The following is an 18,254-nucleotide window of genomic DNA, read 5'->3' as shown; positions in this document are numbered from 1 at the left end:
GAGTTTTCTTATCCATTGAATGTTTTGATCAACATTATTTTGAGACACATTCTTAATGCCACCAAATGTTTTAAATTGTTTTACCTTTCTAGATTTTTAAAAACATTGTGTCGTTTCGCTGTTTTAGAATGGTCTTTCTGTAGATTTGTCACAATATAGAACACAGGTGTCAAACTCAAGGCCCGAGGGCCAGATCTGGCCCGCCACATCATTCTTTGTGGCCTGCCGAAGCAAATGGTGTGCATCAAACGTCATGTTTCTTGCTAAATACTAACAATGCAAATGGTCTTCACTTTTAAAAATGCTGATCTATTGCAAGCATTTCGTTGCTTCCAATCCCTCTTTTAAAATAAATTTAACATTACAAACATTTTAAAACAAATTTAACATTATTACTGGTCAAAACTAGTCTTTCATTGATTTGTTGGTTGTTTGTAATCTGAGACAACCATATGTTTATTTGACTTCACACTGTGAACTTCAGTCAGAATGGCCCTCCGAAGGAAACCCTAACTACGATGTGGCCCGTGACAAAAATGAGTTTGACACGCCTGAAATAGAAGATTGGACATATACTGTACAGTACATTCATACGTTGAGTAAAAAATATGCTAACCTTTTTTTGGCAAAAGCAACATGAAAATCAATGTGTAATTAGCTTCATAATTTAGCGCACACATTGCTCATGTCCATCACTATTCCCTTCATAGGTCGATTGATGCACATTTTACCTGAAAGGAAAATGTCCATCAATTGTGAGGTAGCAGAGTCTTCCCATACAGTGAAAGAGCTGCAGTACAAAGCAGAGTCTACAGCCAAAACACACACAACACTTTAAATAAAATCTATAACGCAACATTAAATATATTATGATCGACTGAATGTCATCACAATTAGGCATAGGTGTCAAACTCAGGTCCTGGAGGGACGCTGTCCTGCATGTTTTCTAAGTCTGCCGATTGCAACACACCTGATTCAAATGAACAAGTTCAATGTCAGGCTTCCGCAAAGCTTGCTGATGATTTGATCATTTGAATCAGGTGTGTTGCAACAGGGAGCCTTGGAAAACATGCAGGACAGCGGCCCTCCAAGGACGCGAGTTTGACACCTATGCAATAAGGCAACGGGCCTGGCTCTGACCAACAGGAACATCATCTGTATGATGTGTGGACAATTCAGAATGTGAAATAGTTATGTCAAATGTACAAAACATAATATTTAATTCTAAAAAAAGTTGGAATCACAGACTTGCATCACTCTTCCAGTAAGACAAAAATGTGTCTTTCTTAACACTGTGGCGGGACTTGGAGCCATGGAATTATGTTGAGGTGAGTTGAGGAGCCTCATTTAAACAAAACAAGAGTCTTGCGACCATGACATGGGTCATTGGTGTCAAAGAACTATGTTGAAGTCAGTTGAGTAGTTTCATTTAGAAAAAGGTAGTTTTGCTGCCATTTTCTGGCATGTATAGCCAATTATGAACATTTTTGGGGGTGGGGGGGTGTCATTAATTAATTGCAGATTCTCAATATTCACACCAGGCCCTTCCTCCTTAAACATTTAATCTGTGATATTCATGTGTTTAAAGATTATATATTCATATCCTGTTCGACATGATCCGAGTGTTGAGTCTCTTAAAAAACGATCTGCTATAAGACAGTTTAAGCTTCTTCTTCCAGTCCATATTCTTCTTCGGATAAAAGGTGCCCCAGCTGTCCTTTTCCTCGTCTCCCACCCATGGAACCCAGGCACCGCCATTCAGGCTGGGCTCAGCCCGCGGGTCCTCAGATGGGTAGCGCACTGGGACGGCGGTACGGTTGTAGTACACTAGTCTCACCATCAACTCTTTGACAACATCTGGTCTCTGTTCGGAGAGGTCAAAACGTTCATAGGGGTCTCCAGAGATGTTGAAAAGCCATACCGATTTCTTGGGTTCAATGTGCCTCTCAAGGTTCCACCAGCTGCCAGGGAAGCTCGGAAGCACCTGCAGCGGTGTCCAGTCTCCGTAACCAGGATCTCCAGTCAGCAATTTCCAGTCTCCAGCTCGGATTGAGGCCTGCACGGCTGTATTCCAAATCCCATATCCCTTCTGCAGGGATCCGCTCCGAGCACGGTTATAGAGAGGGTCAATGTTGTGTAGGATCTCCAATCTGGGAGACTCCTTCCCTTCACTGATGGCTTCCCAAACATCAAATCCATCCACGCTCTTAGTAAGGGACTCATTGCCACCTGCCAGGTGTACTAGTGTGGGGTACCAGTCAGTGATGTGGACCAAGGCTTTACTCACCCTCCTCTTCCTCCTTAACAGAGGACTGTGCACAAATCCCAAGCCTCGGATGCCACCTTCCCAGTAGGTGCCTTTACGCCCTCGAAGTGGCCAATTGTTGCCACCAGAGAGTGGTTGTCCCCCATTGTCCGTAGAAAAGATGATGACACTGTTTTGATAGTAGCCGTACTTACGGAGGGCATATGTTATATTTCGAACAGCCTCATCCACCACAGAAACCATGGCAGCATACTTCCTGCGAGCCACGTTGCCCAGCCCTCGGTACGGATAGATGTACTCTCGTGGGGACTGCAAGGGTGTGTGAACAGCTTGAAAAGAAAGGTAGATAAAGAGTGGCTGAGTGTGGGGATCGTGTCTTGCCAGGATTTTGCGGACCCTCTGTGTGTATAAATGAGTGGAGTATTTCCCCCTCTCACGCCAGGCTACTGTCTCGCCTTCGTGGAGGTCATAACCACACAGGCCCGGACCGTCACAGGAGTTGTAGGTGTAGTAGTTGACACTACCAGTCAGGGAGCCGAAATATGTGTCAAAGCCACGTCGTGTTGGCAGACACTCCTTCTTGTAAAAGCCCAGGTGCCACTTGCCCACCATGTGGGTAGAGTACCCGAGCTCCTGCAGCCTCTGAGGGAGGGTGACATGGTGAAAGGGGAGACAGTTGGGCTGGCGGGGGCGGATGATGGAGTGCTGGAGACCTGTGTGAATCTGGTACCTGCAGAATAATCACGCAACACTGTCAGGTGGATAAGTGTGTTCCAGTATTGGTTTGACCAAATGTCCTCCTTTTCTCCTTTACATGCCCTCCGTTAGCAAATTGTCATATCTCACTTGTTCTTCATACAAACGTTAAATAACTACACATGTTGATTTCTTTAAAGAAACACCAAGCCTTGATTATTTTGGGCCAAACTGTTGACGATAAAGAAATAAACCTACTGTCCTCTTAATGTAGGTTATGGTAAAGCACACAAATGCTTTCATGAACTGACTTTTTAAATTTGACCTATGGCCATGTTGCTGCTATTGGTTGGCAACCAGTTCGGGGTTTATCCCGCCTATTGCCTGAAGTCAGCTGGGTCAAGCTCCAGCCAGCCCGCAACCCTCATGAGGATAAAGCAGTTCAGATAATGGATGTATGGATGGCCATATTATTGCTGATGTTTGTTCAAAAGAAAATTACAGTATTTTACATTCATGATACAGATTACCTTCCAGCACATGCCACTCATACTCTGCTTTATATGTGTGTTGTACAACAGCACACACAAGCAGGCATGCAATGTGAGATGTCAAAGTGAAAGGAGTGCAAGTAGGGTTGGGGTTCCTGCTTTGCTCATGATTCCAAATCTCCTTACAGATGAGCTAAAGTGGCACATACAGGTAATTAAAATAAAATAACATTGTTATTGTATGGCCGTAAGACATTAGTTTTTACTTAATTCTTTTAAAGACACAAATACAAATCTTGCAACAAAATGACACCTGACAAGAAGAGAGTAACATGAAAAAAACATTTTGCTGTTCTTCAAAACCTAATGACGTCACCAACATAATCTAGCATGATTTTGAAATCGAGATACCAGTAGTTACCTTTCAGAGTTTTAGTATTTTAGAATAACATTGAATGACTGTGCAAAACACATGGAAAAGCAAGTGTGAAAATGCAACAGGAAATTCTTCTTAAACACTTATGAAATAAGTCTGCATGTTCGCTCATTTGTGTTTAATATTGGGTTCACAAGAAACAAACAAACAAATGGTACATTTGCCATTAAACTCAAATTCTTTCATCCCATTTTTTTTTTGCATGCATTAGATTACTCATAATGTAGGAGAGTTGTGCAGACTGCACAATGAGAGAGCTACTGTACCTCCCAGTGATGAGTTGGCTTCGGGACGGCGTGCATATGGGCTGGATGTAATAATTCTCCAGCTTCACCCCATCGGCAGCCAGTTTATCGAGCACCGGTGTCTTTATGTCAGAGCTGTGATAGCCGATATCGTTGAATCCCTGATCATCTGTCATGATGAAGATTATGTGAGGAGGCTTTGAACCAAGAGACCCTCTGCCAGAAGTCTGACCAGGATCTTTTTCGACCTGATTAGGACCATTCAGATCCCAGGTCAGATATCCGAGACTGAGAAGACTCATCATGGAGAAACCCGTTAGGGCTGTTGTAGCCATTGTTATTCGTCTAAAGGCCGAACAATCCGGTCTCCGGCGTGATGTCACCAAAACAAAAGAAAAAAAACTTGCTACCATGCTCTGAAGTCTCAAATTTGCACGCTTGATTGGAAAGTTTGTGAGCCTCAGCCACACTTTCATCCGAGTTCATTGCCACTCCAAAAATGTTTAAAAGCACCTTGGAAAACATTTTCCTTCCCCTAGTGGTCCAGTTAACACCGCCCATTTACCTCTCAGCTTGGTTGAAAAAACATCAGCTTCCTACCACCTTTAAAAACACACAGAGTAATGTTTCTACTAAAGCCAAGTGGCACTCATGAATGTAGATCACATTCCAGCTCTGAGAGTTCAACATTCTTGTAAACAGGTAGGAGGTGGTTGAATGTATTTAGAAGTTCAAGTTCAAGTATTTGGCCCGCGTCTCTTGATCGAGTCGTTCATTATTCTGGGATTGATCTAGACACCGCGGTCAAATCGATCCTTGCAAATATATGGGAAGTGTTTGGGCAAGGCCCTTCTCTGTTCCAACATGACAAGTCCCAAGAGGCATGCTTGGATGAGTTAGCTCCATGGGACTTGGGATCACAGACAGACAGACCCACAGTCAGAAAAAGTAGCGTGCGGGTAAGACTTGAGTTGTGGGGCCCTGTTCCACACTCAGAAACTTTCACAAATGTTCCCTTAATATTGCTGCTGTTTCATGAGGAATGCAGAGTTACGAGGAAGGAGGCAGACCCGGACTCAGATAACATTTCCGAGCAGGCGCGAAAGACCCGCTTTACAAATCCTCCAACAAGCCCCTGTTGCCTCGTGTCAAGGATTGATGACCGTGGAGTGTTAACACAGCGATATGGAAGGAAGAAAGATGCTACGTTTGATATCAGTTGTGAGGAAAAATTCTCAATTACAAGCTATTGTTGCAAATTGCCTAAGAGAAAACATTTCAGTTGTGGCAAAATTAGCAATTTAGTAAAGAAAACAGGTAAGTGCGATAAATTGAAAAATATCAAGAGGCCTGGGGAAACCACAGATGATAAATGTTGGAAAAAATATAGGCCTCTGCAGCTAGAAATGGATTCATTGTTATTTATAACCTCTTAGAATGTTTTGTTTGAGTGTGAAGATAAGAAAGCGAACCGAGTTCCTCTCTCTCTGATCTTGTGTTATGACTTTGCTGTGAGAGAAAAAGCAAGATGTCTGCGGCTTGTATGAGGCGGATGAAAACTGCTTGTTCATGTGTGGCTATACAGTATGAGAGGAAACAGCCAGACACTTCTAGAGTCATCAGATTTTATTTCAGCTGTCCCCTTGCATGCATGGTTTTTTTCATTCTCATTCTCAAAACGCTTGTCTTGTCATGATAAAAGAACAGCTTATGATCCAAAGTTCAATCACATTTTATCTGCTATAACAGCTGTTATAGCATAGACATGTATGGCGTCTAAGGCAATATGTTCACCGTATCTCACTGTACTGTACACTGTAGCTTTCACAAAGGTTTTGAACTCTGTAGTCTAAATGCTACCGCTGAGGAGCCTTGTGATGCTGAGGTTTGCAGATTAAAATAAGATCCGCAAAGTTCTGTGCAAACATCTCAGAGCAACATATCTTACCTTGCTCGTGTTGATGTTGGCAGCAGGAAGACTTGTGAGTATGAAGACTGTTGGGCAACTAATGAGGCTCCCATAAAGGGCAAGATGTTTTCCGGGCAGGGGAGGGATCCCTGGTACAAGCAATGTGCCAGCGAGAGAGGCAGAATTTAAAGCAGGTCAAAGTGAGAAAGTGGTGCACCTGAAGTTTTAACTTCCTTGTGTAAGTTTGGAGGTTTGGAGACTAAAGAGCTTGGACAGGTAAAAACCTACTGTCCTGGCCTCAAAGATACAAAGTGTCATATTAGACATAGAACATCAGACTCAGATAAGAACACAAGCCAGTGAGTAGGATGTCTGGTGAGTCTTCACATCAATGGGCACCAATGACTCAATGTAAGAGGACCACCCCACAAACCTCCCCCAAAAACCAACCGACTCATCCACACCATCAAAATGACCAAACACTGGCCAAAACTTACTGGAAGCTACCCTTCACCAGTTAATCACCATCGTACGATCATTTCCTGTGCTTTGTTTTCTAAGAATGCAATGCGAGAAGAAAATCCATCCATCCATCCAATTTCTAATCCACTTATCCTCAAAAGGGTCACAGGGGCTGCAATGTGTCGGTCACCAGCAGATGTTTGGTTTTGGCTGAAGGAAGAGGCACTGTTACTGAATATGGCTGCTCCCCCTTCAGCATGAACACTGCCTTCTTTCTCATCAGCACAGCCCTGCCAGGAAACCTGCACCTATTACCCAACCTCTTCCCCCAATTTTCTAATCTGAGGACTGAATGGATGTTTTCGCTATTCCTGTGTTCCATATGTTTGTGATGGTCGGGGACCCAAAAAGCAGGGCAACAGGAGAAGCAGGGTGTACGGAACAAAATGCATGAACAAAAAACACATAGAGGGGTACATTGGAAAAACTAAATCAAAAACACAAACAAAGCCCTGAAAACCACAAGAAACCAAAGTAACAAACAAACATAAACCTATGACAGAAACACAAAACAACCTGACAGCAACGCTAATAAAAAACTACGACACTAACACAAAACAACATGACAGCAAAATGACTTGATGGGTGAACAGGCACTCCAGAGACTCGGCTGTTTATACACAAACAATTTTTTTTGTCTTTGTTCATAATGCATCCCTTTCAATAACTATTAATAATAAAATGTCAATAATAAAGCTTGGTTTCATTGAAACCACGAGAGAGGCATAATTAAACATAGTTGTTGCTTGTCGAGGTGTGGAACTGCACGGCTGATATTTGACTTAACTTATGAGTGTGGCAAAATATTAAAAACGCCGCTCTGTCAAGTGTTACATTAAAAATGTCTGGAAATCACACACCTCAAGACATAGGCTTTGCTTGTGAATGTTTCCTGTTTGGAATAGAAAGTAGATACTGTATATTGCCTGAAAAGAGAACAAAGTGCCATTTACAAGAGTGACCACTCACATTTCCTGCATTTCGTTGAAGGGCAAAGCTTGATTTTTTTTATTTTTATTTTTTTTACGTGCTCAAGGAAAATTTTCACAGACCTCTAAGGTTCTCTGAAAATATTCCTCCACTTGATGCTTACAGTAACACAAAGACATTGCGGTTGTTTTTCTTCCATAAAAGCTGGATGTCTTCTCTCTCCCCGAAGATGCCCTATTTTCGACTAGGGTCGACCGATTTTTAAAAAGAATCTAAGTGAGACTTTTTTGTGGTGACTTCCAACTCATTTTGCTATGCCGGGTCACATTTACCATCCTTTTTTTAGTTTTTTATTTTGTTTTTTAATCGCAGCCTTTGCAATTTAAAAATTACATTCTACCACATTTTGATGTCAATTTGAATTGGATTAATTGTTCAACCCTATTTAGACACATCTGAGCTATGGTGGAATATATTCTTTTACATTATATTTGAAAAAGCCAATATTTTGCTCTCGATTAATATTACAGTGCAACCTCTGTTTTAGCATGCCCCAATATTCTGCAATTTTTGTTTGTTTGTTTAAATTTTGTCCCTGTTTTAATACATCCGCTCAGTTTTTGTGCAGTTTAAAATTGTCCTGACAATACTTATATGCATGTCTGAGACGCTACCATTCTTTCCTGAACTCAAAGCACCCTCACAAAGCATCTCATGCACATTCTTTATGAAGTGTTTTCTTGTACAGTTGAGTACATGCATCATAGACATTTTAGCCATTTTGTATGCTGCCGGTCTTTCGCCTCTTCAGACATACTTGTCTCACTGTTTCCACTGTCTATATTTATTTTGACTTTATATGTTGCCGGATTTAACGATGGTTAGATGTTGTTTTACAGCAGGGGTGCCCATTACGTCGATCCTGATCTACCGGTAGATCTAAGACAGGTCCCAAGTAGATCCGAGGAGTGTCGAGGAGAAAAAAAAACAAAACATTTGTGTGTCTTTGAACATGTTAGTAATATATATTTTTTGTGTTAATGTACGCTGCACCCTAATCATCCTATCAGTCTCGTTTTCACAAAAAAAAAAAGCACTCAGCAGTCTGCAATTGCAGCTTGTGATCAGAGCTGTTGCACTCTATCTTTTATCGTCATTATTCTCATTCAGAGTTTGCTTTGTGTACAATTCACAGAGGGCACAGAAAAAGAATAGGAATCTAGGAGGGCACAGGGAAGCACTTTAAAATGGTACATGTGAGCTACGACAGTTAACAGGCTGCAAAAGTGCATCGCATGCCTCAGTTTCAGGCTGTTTCTCATCACGGCGTGCGTGTGTGTGTGCGTGCGCGTGCGTGCGTGCGTGTGTGTGTGTGTGTGTGTGTGTGTGTGTGTGTGTGTGTGTGCGTGCGTGTGTGTGTGTGTGTGTGTGCGCGCGCGCGCGCGTGCCGGTAAGGGTAGATCCCGGGAGGTTAGTTGATCGAAAAGTAGATCTTCGGTCCAAAAGGTTTGGGCACCCCTGTGTTACAGGATGCAGCACCTCCTCACTTGAGTGAGCAACACTGAGTGTCACTTTGTGCCTTCATTGAAAGCATTTGGGGGGGGGGGGTTCTTATTCAGTCCATTTGCTCTTTTAGCCATCTTCAGGCCCAAAACCTACTGGCCCTTTAATAAAGAAGATGTAAACACCAAATAATTCAAGAAAGAACTCATAACAAGACCTCCCAAGAGTTTTATTAAAGTGATTTAATGATAGTTGTTTAATGTTTGTTTATTTATGTATTTTTTACATTTTATTAAATATTTGAATTTATTTCACATTTTTTGTTTCTGTACTTATTGTCTGTAAAATTGATTTCTTGTTCATTTTGGTGAGTCGTGTGGAAAGGATTATTTGGATTTACAATTATTTGAAATGGGAATTATTGTTTTGATTTTAGTACAATTTGGTCCAATCACGAAATTAAGGAAACAAAGGTTCCCTTCCCACCATGTCATCATTCTCTTCAAATTCACCATGTGTCCTTCTCGAATGTCATTTTTAACATTTTTCGAAAATTCACCCAACTAAGATACCATGTAGCATCCCTTTTGTTACTTTAATTTGTATGTTTTTTTAAAGACCAGTCTTTGTTCTGTTTTATTTTAAATTTCATAGCTTTTACTCAAAAGTAAAAGCTACCTCATTTTTACATAATCAACAAGTTCACATCTCATAATATTTTGCTTTTATAATTACTCCAAATTTCCCATGTAAATATTTAGATTAGAATTTGTAGTTGAGATTTTGTCTATTTCTTTGAACTGATGCTTAACTTTTAATCCATGCTCAGGACCTCAGACTGGAGCAAAGGTTTACCTTCCAACACGCCAAAGACCGACCACAAGCACACAGGCAAGACAACAAAGGAGTGGCTTCAGGACAACCCTGAAATGTCCTCCAGTGGCCCAGCCAGACCCTACACTTGAATCTGATCAAACATCTCTGGAGATATCTGAAAATGTGCACTGACATTCCCCATCCATCCTGATGGATTTGAAGAGGTGCTGCAAAAAGGAATGGGCGAGACTTCCCAAAGATAATCATGCCAAGCTTGTGGCATCATATTCAAAAAGACTTGAGGCTGTAATTACTCCCAAATGTGCTGTAACAAAGCATTGAGCAAAGGCTGTGAATACTTTTCGGCAGACTGTCTTGGTGCCAAAAAGTTTTTCACATTGATGTATTGGGGTGCTGTGTGTCGAATTGTAGGGGGGGGGGGGTCATTTATTCAATTTTCGGGTTGTGGCCGTAACACAATAAATGTGGAAAAACTTGATGCTGTGAATACTTTCGAGATGGACTATGGAATCTTCCCATTCTTCGTCGTTCATTTTCAATGTTCTAACTCAATGTACGATTTAATCTGCACCCAAACCTGCACTTTTGCACATTATCAACGGGTCTGTGTGTAATCCATTGACGATCCGATCCAGCCATCAAATTATGATTTTGGATAACAAATGCAAGCAGATCGTGTCGAAGCCGGAACAAAGTGCACGAGTGCAGGCAGAACCATACATCCCATGATGCACTGCGGCGGAAGTGCAACTGCATCCTGGGTTCAAAGTTGAAGTTGAATACACTACACGCGTGATAATTAATAGTGACTTCTTGTAGTTGTTGCCCAGGTCTAATCATTATGCCAGAAAACGTGCATTTACTCTTCTGTTTACTGTTTTCTGTTGTAAGGAGAACATGTCTGTGAACACGTTCCATCACGAGCTGATCGTGCTCATTTTTCGCTATTTAAAGGAGAATGGCTTCCACTCGGCTGCAGAGGAGCTCCTGAGACACAGCCCACAGGTACACACCATCAAGCAAAATAAAGGGCCAGGGAACGGAGAGTTATATTTATGTATCTCAGTGTGAGTGGAACGTGTTCCTTGGAAATCGTTTTTTATTTCCTCTTTGCAGGAGCAGCAAGTAACGTTTAAAGGTTATTTGTACTTGCCTTACTTTATTTATTTTTCTGACAACTTTTTACTTTTACTACTGCCGTTTTAAAAGGAGGCAACTGTGCTTTCTACTACTTTGTCAAAAATAGCTTTCTTGTAGTTACATTTTCAGTTCCTCGTTTACGATCTAATTTTTTTGAGTTCTTATAAAATGAAAAAAACAGGTTCAGTCGCGCCACGAAGGTGCCAGGGGGCATGAATGACAATGATACAACAGATAAAGAGGCAATATATTTCCTAAAAATGACCTGTTCTTGGCTGCAAGAGTGAACTTAAAAACGAATCTTCTGACGTTCAAAAATGTCTGGGGAGGGGGGTGGCGGCGGCACGGTGTCGACTGTTGAGCACATGTGCCTCTAGTGCCGAGGTGCAGGGTTTGATTCCAGGCCCCGGACTTCCTGTGTGGAGTTTGCATGTTCTCCCCTCCCCTTGCCTGCTTGGGTGTTCTTATACTGTATATGTTCTCTCATCATCTGTGGAGGTTGAAAAAAAAACTAACAATTTTTAGGTAGCAGAAAGTGCAAATATCAGTTTTCATTGTAGGAAGTATAAGTAGAATAAGGGTCAGTAAAAATACAGATAGTACAGATCCATGAAAATATCACGGTTTTGATGTGTTTGTGTGGTGTTACATTCCACCACTGCAACATAGGTCACCACATGCATGTGAAAATATGATCTTATGCATTTATAAATGTGTACACAAAACTCTTGAAATAACTGATGGCCCCAAAGGTGACATACTGGTTAAGAAATGTGTGCACACAGTTTTGTGGATATTCATGGAAGTCACTAATTTGACTGTATGAGCAAAAAAAAATCTTTTTTTTTAAACATGGGAGTCAAAATAGTCTTTGACTTTATTACAGGAATTTGTGGTGGGTGCGACAGGTATATCTTCATCATTAGTGGAAATCTACAGTTCCTGGTTAAAGTGAGTATAGTGTGGAAACCAAGCACATTTATATTTTGTTAACAAATGCTTTTGTGAATAATAATTTTCACTTCCTGTCAGGCACTCAAAGAACAAGTACTCAAGGTCTAATGGAGGAGGATCAATTCAAATTAAAGGTACGATTAAACAACATTTACACTAAACTCGAAAGTCAAAACGGTTCTTTGCAATACTACTAAGTGCCACCACCAAGGTCGACTGGTTAGTGCGTTGGCCTCACAGTGCAAAAAAACAATTTTGCTAACAAAGTTAAATAAATGCTTTACAAAAACTGAAATTACATTTTACGTTTATTAAACTAACTAAGCCTACCTATCATTACAGCAAAAATCCCCTTTCTTGTTGGCTTTAGGAATTAGCTTAATACGCGTCTTTGGGCTTGGTTTTAAATGCATTTATTTTTATATTACTGCACATCCATGAACCAGAAGAAGAGATGGTCTAACAGTGGTCTGGGAGTTTTAGTCCTCCTAATGTGTGTCACACAGAAGCGATGTCATCAGCCAATAAAAAAAGTCACCAGATGACATCGCTCCCAGGAGAAAAGGTTGCGTCTGGTTTTAGCTCGAATGGCTCCCATGCTTTTGTCATTTAACTCAGTGCAAAATGCTAGGTAAGAAGTACTTTCTTTTTTTCCAAGTATTAAAAAAAAAAAAAAAAGACAGTATACACAAAATAGTACACTGTACCACTGAGTCAAATAATTCTCAAGAATTGAAGCCGCAAATCCGTTTTAGAAGTTGGCCCCTTGGCAAACAAGACATCCTAGCTTTATTTATAAAGTAACTAGGATGCATGCATCCATCTAACTTTAGAAGCTATATTATGCAATGCACTCATTTTAATTCAAAGTCTGTGGACTGTACCCTGTATTATGAAAATGTTTTAAAATATGTTTTAATATTTACCACACAATACTTAATATGGTGTTTTGTTTTCACAAAACTATAGGAACCTTGGCACCCACGAATTAAGACACAGCATTGAGATTAATATTGTGTTCGTTTAGTAAAAATTAAGAAGATTACCCCCCCCCCCCCCTCTTCATTTCAGAAGGATGATATTTTGTCTAGCACTGCCTCCTGCTGTTTTGTGTCATTGACGTGTCATTGGACTCACATTTCAAATGTCTCATGCTCACTTCTTTCCTGGTTTTGGTCACGTTTACAAAACGTACCTACATCAATTTCAGTCGACAGCAGGGGCCGGTGGTCGATATAATGTCAGCCCCCTAAAATGAATGAAAGATTAACAAATACATCTCTTTATGTAGCGCTTTAAATATTAGTCAGACTACCCTGTTTCGAGTGGTGTAGAACAGATTGCAAAGAATGGTTTTGACTGGAGTTCCCCTTTAAATGGGCCGGGGAATGTTACAGTGTTATAGAGAGGGCACATTATTTTGCCTCCAATCATTTCCCTCATTTACTGTGGTCAGATGATACAGGTTTGCCAGATGTGATGAAAAGGGACTTTTTCTTTCTTTTTTCAAACTCTTTAAGTAAACATCCAGGTCAGCTGTAAAGGACCCTTCAGCAGTCTTCCCCACGATTCTGAAGCCTACCAAATTAGTCTGAGACCATTTAAAGGCTCAGGAAAACCTCTGCAGGTGTTTTGCAGTGATTAGCTGCCAAATTTGGGACAAAAAGAGCCTACTCTGTTGAAATTTGTGGAACGTTTTCGTGTGTGCGTCTTTCTGCAGCATAAAACTGACAGGACAACTGAAGTGATCTTTTATTACATCGTTGCTTACCTTTCTGTACCTTTCTCAACGCGTCGCCTGCCCCAAGTGAAAGTTACTATCCGTGTTTTAGAGCATAAATTGCGGTCTGCTCACAATGTGTTGTCATTCGTTATGATCCTGTACCTTAAAGTCTTTCCACATGGCTGATGTGGCTGCTACCCAGAAGCTATTTATCATGCTGGTGAAGTGGTATTGGCGTTAAAGCATGAAAACGTTTTTTTCCAGTCTGAGAACAGGTATTTAGTGTACATAATGATGAAGATAATTGCTATGTGTATTGGTGTACAACTAAATTCTTCTTTGGGTCCTGATAACCCAGCTGCTTCCAAAAAGGACAAATCTGCAAACAAAACACAAAAACAAAAGGTGAGTTTCCACTTCTCTCTTGAAAAATACTAACTGCTTACTAAACTACTAGACCAGAGTGATTAGGATTTGTATTTCCAGTTGGTAATACCAAAAGAGGAGAAAAATGATGGCAACTTGTCCCAAACCATCACACCGGCAAAGTTGAAGAAACAACAAAATGCTGTGGCTGCTGGTGAAAGTGATTCTGACTCCGACAGCAGTTTGGATGTTGACAAATGGAAGAAAATATTGGTCCAAATGACAGGTAGGTGTGTATGTGTAGGCTTACAGGTACTGTATGTGTTGTACAAGAGACAACATCAGTCTCTAATGTTTCTGCCAATCAAATATCCTCACAATGATCAAGAAAGACAAAAGTTACGCGATAGCCCTGTGATGCACATTTTACCCATAAAGCATGCATGTCATACGTAGTTTAGTTTCACTTACATGGTGACTAAATCAACTTTTATTCGAAAAAAACCCCAGACAACGTCACTGTAAAAACAATAATTGACTGAACAAGAAAATTTGTGACCACATGTCAGAAGATGACTTGAAAATCAAATTGGAATGGATCACGAATCTTTCTGCTATTTGTCCGCATTCGCCTTACTTTATTAAAATGATTGCTGAGGAAACAGTTCATTATGACAAGAAAGAAGTGTATGAAACAGTTTGGCCTTACATGAAAGGGGGACGCTGTTAACTCATTCAGTACCAGCCAATTCTGGACCAAGTCTGACAAGACGTTTAAAAACGTCTTTGGGAGTGAATGAGTTAAAAATAGGATTATTTTCAATTTTAGGTTAAAACAGTTAATATTCTGGAGAATGATCGGCCACTCTTAATAGTTTGGTTACCTCATTAGAAATGTCTCATCATGCAAAATTAACTTGTTAATACTTGTTGCAAAAATATGAACTGGTGCATTATAGTCACTGCCAAGGGTGCTAGTTTTTTTTTCTTTTTTTTAAGATATACTTCTTTTGTACACAGAGGTTGACGTTGCCAAGATGGATAGCATCAATGCTCTGGACTCAGCTACACCCAAAGCTGTGAAAAAGAACCCCAAGAAAAGTCAAGCAAAGCCTAAAGCTGATGTGCCTTTTAAAAAGCCCACTGCAAAAAAGAGTGGCGTCTTGGCCAAAGCAGTGGCGAAGAAACAAGCAAAGTCAAGTACCCCCAAAAAGACAACTCGAAGAACTGGGTCTGCACCTGAGACGCCCTTGGCCACTTTGAATGGCACGCAACATTTGATATCATCCGATGAAGGGAGAACATCAGCATCCAAAGAGACAAAAAAGAAGGAAAAGAAAAAAGTTAGAACTCCCATTGTGGAAAAGACTAAAGCTCTAAAGCTCCAACACAAGAAGAAGAAAAAGGACAGTTCTGAAAGCGAAGTGGGAGAGACTACACGGGAAAACGCCAGCGAGGTAGAAGATATGAAACCGGAATGTATGGGAAAACCTGTGGAGGATATAGCAAACTGCAGTACTCAATCCCAAGATGAGCGAATAGCGCCGGTCAACACAACTGGGAGTGCTGAAGAAGTAAAAAGAAAAGAAAAGAAAGCCAAGAAAAGAGAAAAGGAGGCTGCTGATATATCCGAGACCCTTGGAAAAGACAAGAAATCAAAGAAAAGAGACAGTAATAAAGAGAGAATTTCTGAGATTGTTGACAGTGTGAAGGGTGACAAGCATGTGTCTCAACAGGAAAATCCAGACCATATGGATGACGGCGAGGAAGCGAGGGAGAACGCGGAGACGGCACTTTGCATGGACACTCCCATTGCAGATGTGAAAGAAAAGAAAGCAAAGGAGAAAAAGAGAGAGAGTCTTCATGTGGAGGGAACTCCTCAGCTAGTCAATATCGGAACAAAAAGGAAGCGGAAAAAAGACAAAGCTGATCCTGACGATCAGCAAATAGTTGAACATGAAAACACGAGCGTTGATGTAGAGGAGATAACCGAGCCAAATACAGAAGTTAAGAAGAACAAGAAAAGAAAACTTTGCTCAATTGAGCCAGTGACGCTGTTCGCCCTGGGGACGCCAAGTCCTCCATCACAGACCAAAAAAAGTAAGTTTGACTGAATCGAGAAACCTGCTGTTGCCAAGTGCAGTGTGAAAGGGCCTTTACAGTATTACAAGGTTTGTTTTGTCACTTTCTTACTGCAGAGAAAAGCAAAGTGGATTCAGATGAATTCTCAGCAACACCAACAACCGCATCAACAGCCATGTGACAAGCACAAGGAGGTATGGTGTGATCATACCATCCATCCAACCGTGGACTGATAAAATGCCATTTTATATCTTTTGTATAGGAAGAATTGTTCATTTTTTTAACCCCTTCCCCACCCCCTTTTTTCTTATTTTAATATGGTCATCTACTAAATAGGACAGGGGTGGCCAACCCGCGGCTCGCGAGCTGCATGCGGCTCTTTGGCTGGTTCAATACGGCTCGCGGGCTTTCACACGACAAGCGTCGAAAATGCCTCGGCAGTGGCGATGCCATTCAAACAAGGCGCTAACTACACAGAACGTACTACGTCAGCCTGTCATCAATCCCGTTACTTGATTGACATAGAGGGCAACCAATCACATGACTGCATCACCGTTCAAGCGCAAACAACGGTGCTAAGCTAGTCAGCAAATTACCCCTGAGTTTAAGGCAGGGGTGCCCAATACGTCGATTAGAATCGACCGGGGGCCAGCGAACTGATCCCAAGTCGACCGCAAGGGGTGGGAGGAGGAAATGGGTGAGGAAAAAAAGATTTGTTTGTTTGTATCTTTAGCTTTCATTCATTTTCGGCACGTTCCGACTGTTGCTCATCATGGTGTGCGTGCATATGTGCGCGAGTGCGTGCGTGTGTGTGTGTGTGCCCGTGCGCGTGCGAGGAAGGGTATGATGTGGCTCTTTGCAGTGACACAGTAAAAAAAATTGGCTCTTCGTCTCTGACTGGTTGGCCACCCCTGAAATAGGCTATAGTACCCATATTTGTTTGTAACGGATTCCTGAAAGAGGCCAGGTTGTTCCCCAAATTCAAGTCAAGGATTTTTCATATAGGCACAGAACATTCTTTAAAAAGTCCAAACATGTCCAGAAAGTCCGACTAGACAGCAATTATGATTGCATCAGGGAAGGACATATGTTTGTTTGTTTGGTTGGTTGTTTTTTTTGTTTGGTTGTTTTTTTGCTTTTTAATAAGCTAAAAAGAAAACCTTTGTCTCAATGGAGACATTCACATACATTACTCAGCTGTTTTGTTTTTTAACAAGTAGATAAATATTGCATACTTTGGTATTGTTTTATTCCATGACATATTTGTACAATATGCTTTTATATCGAATTAAACTGTCTTTTTTTTTAAACCTGCTGGTCTGATTGAAAATTGTGTGAAGTGAGTCTGGCTGCGTTCAGAATCTCTCATGTTAGAAAGGTTTCAGGACTAGTGTCACGAAAGATTATTATATATTGTGTTTTAAATCCAAACTGTTGACTGAAGTAATCGCCCTGGACTCTCCCACCTGTCAACCTTCACTCCTGAGAGGCTCCACAGCTCTGTTGTCCCACTCAACTTGATATTGTCCATGTATTCAAAACAGGTCCCCTTTATCACTTCCTCTAGACTGAGAAAGTGCGTGTGTGGGGGGGAGTGGGGGGGGACACAGAGCCACATCAGCCATTTGAGTAGAGTTTACCAAGTCATTCGTCATTTAGATTCCATTTTTAAATTAACATTGTCAAAATCCTCCGAAATTCAGATTCCAAACAGTAAATAATTCCCCAATTTATGTAGTCCTCCATGAAAGCACACTGATTATCTTTGTTTTGAATCAATATAGAACATTTGATTTTACTTTGGAATACAATGATCAACATTTTTGCCCATTTTCCGACATGTTACGGACCAAACCAGTAACTGATTCATGTTGGTGCTTTTTCTGCACTCTCAATTTAAATAATGTCCCGATTTTGAATAAAGGGATGCAAATTTGAACATGTTTTTTAAATCGGATTCATCAATCGACAGGCATAGACAGCACTTTATGAATTGGATTTTCTGAATAAACTGCTGTCTCCTAACGTTCTAAATGACAGTTTTGCATTGTAAAGGGGTCCTGGAGCAGGGGCGGTTCTGGATCAATTTCACTGAGGGGGCCGGGCTGGGGCCAGGGGTTTTGATGGGGGGGCACATTCAACCCAGGGCTAAAA

The 18,254-nt window shown here is 41.1% G+C and overlaps 2 protein-coding genes across 2 annotated transcripts; one reads left to right on the top strand and one right to left on the bottom strand.

The window, feature by feature from the left end:
* Nucleotides 1-1,573: 1,573 nt before the first annotated feature.
* LOC147208377 (arylsulfatase I-like) lies at nt 1,574-4,484 on the bottom strand. Its single transcript, XM_086105952.1, has 2 exons — nt 4,156-4,484; nt 1,574-2,996 (listed from the first exon to the last, which is right to left on the bottom strand). Exons 1-2 carry the CDS (start codon nt 4,467-4,469, stop codon nt 1,598-1,600), a joined length of 1,713 nt encoding a protein of 570 aa, XP_085962078.1. The 5' UTR covers nt 4,470-4,484; the 3' UTR covers nt 1,574-1,597.
* A 6,125-nt stretch (nt 4,485-10,609) lies between these two features.
* LOC147208376 (uncharacterized) lies at nt 10,610-17,417 on the top strand. The gene is made up of 7 exons (XM_086134126.1): nt 10,610-10,840; nt 11,862-11,926; nt 12,008-12,063; nt 14,011-14,057; nt 14,139-14,304; nt 15,039-16,118; nt 16,217-17,417. Exons 1-7 carry the CDS (start codon nt 10,733-10,735, stop codon nt 16,279-16,281), a joined length of 1,587 nt encoding a protein of 528 aa, XP_085990252.1. The 5' UTR covers nt 10,610-10,732; the 3' UTR covers nt 16,282-17,417.
* The last annotated feature ends 837 nt before the right edge of the window (nt 17,418-18,254 follow it).

The sequence above is a fragment of the Hippocampus guttulatus genome, chromosome 2, assembly GCF_054856545.1.
Source record: "Hippocampus guttulatus isolate MCC_2025c chromosome 2, RoL_Hgut_1.0, whole genome shotgun sequence".
Taxonomy (NCBI): Eukaryota; Metazoa; Chordata; class Actinopteri; order Syngnathiformes; family Syngnathidae; genus Hippocampus; species Hippocampus guttulatus.
This window is presented reverse-complemented; position numbering and strand designations above follow the sequence as displayed.

Excerpts from the sequence above, each read along its gene's own strand:
- LOC147208376 (XM_086134126.1), top strand. The coding sequence starts at position 10,733 with ATGTCTGTGAACACGTTCCATCACGAGCTGATCGTGCTCATTTTTCGC. Across the intron at positions 10,841-11,861 it reads TCCTGAGACACAGCCCACAG|GAATTTGTGGTGGGTGCGAC; the intron begins GTACACACCATC and ends ACTTTATTACAG. Across the intron at positions 12,064-14,010 it reads AGGATCAATTCAAATTAAAG|CTGCTTCCAAAAAGGACAAA; the intron begins GTACGATTAAAC and ends CTGATAACCCAG.
- LOC147208377 (XM_086105952.1), bottom strand. The coding sequence starts at position 4,469 with ATGGCTACAACAGCCCTAACGGGTTTCTCCATGATGAGTCTTCTCAGT. Across the intron at positions 2,997-4,155 it reads AGCCAACTCATCACTGGGAG|GTACCAGATTCACACAGGTC; the intron begins GTACAGTAGCTC and ends ATTATTCTGCAG.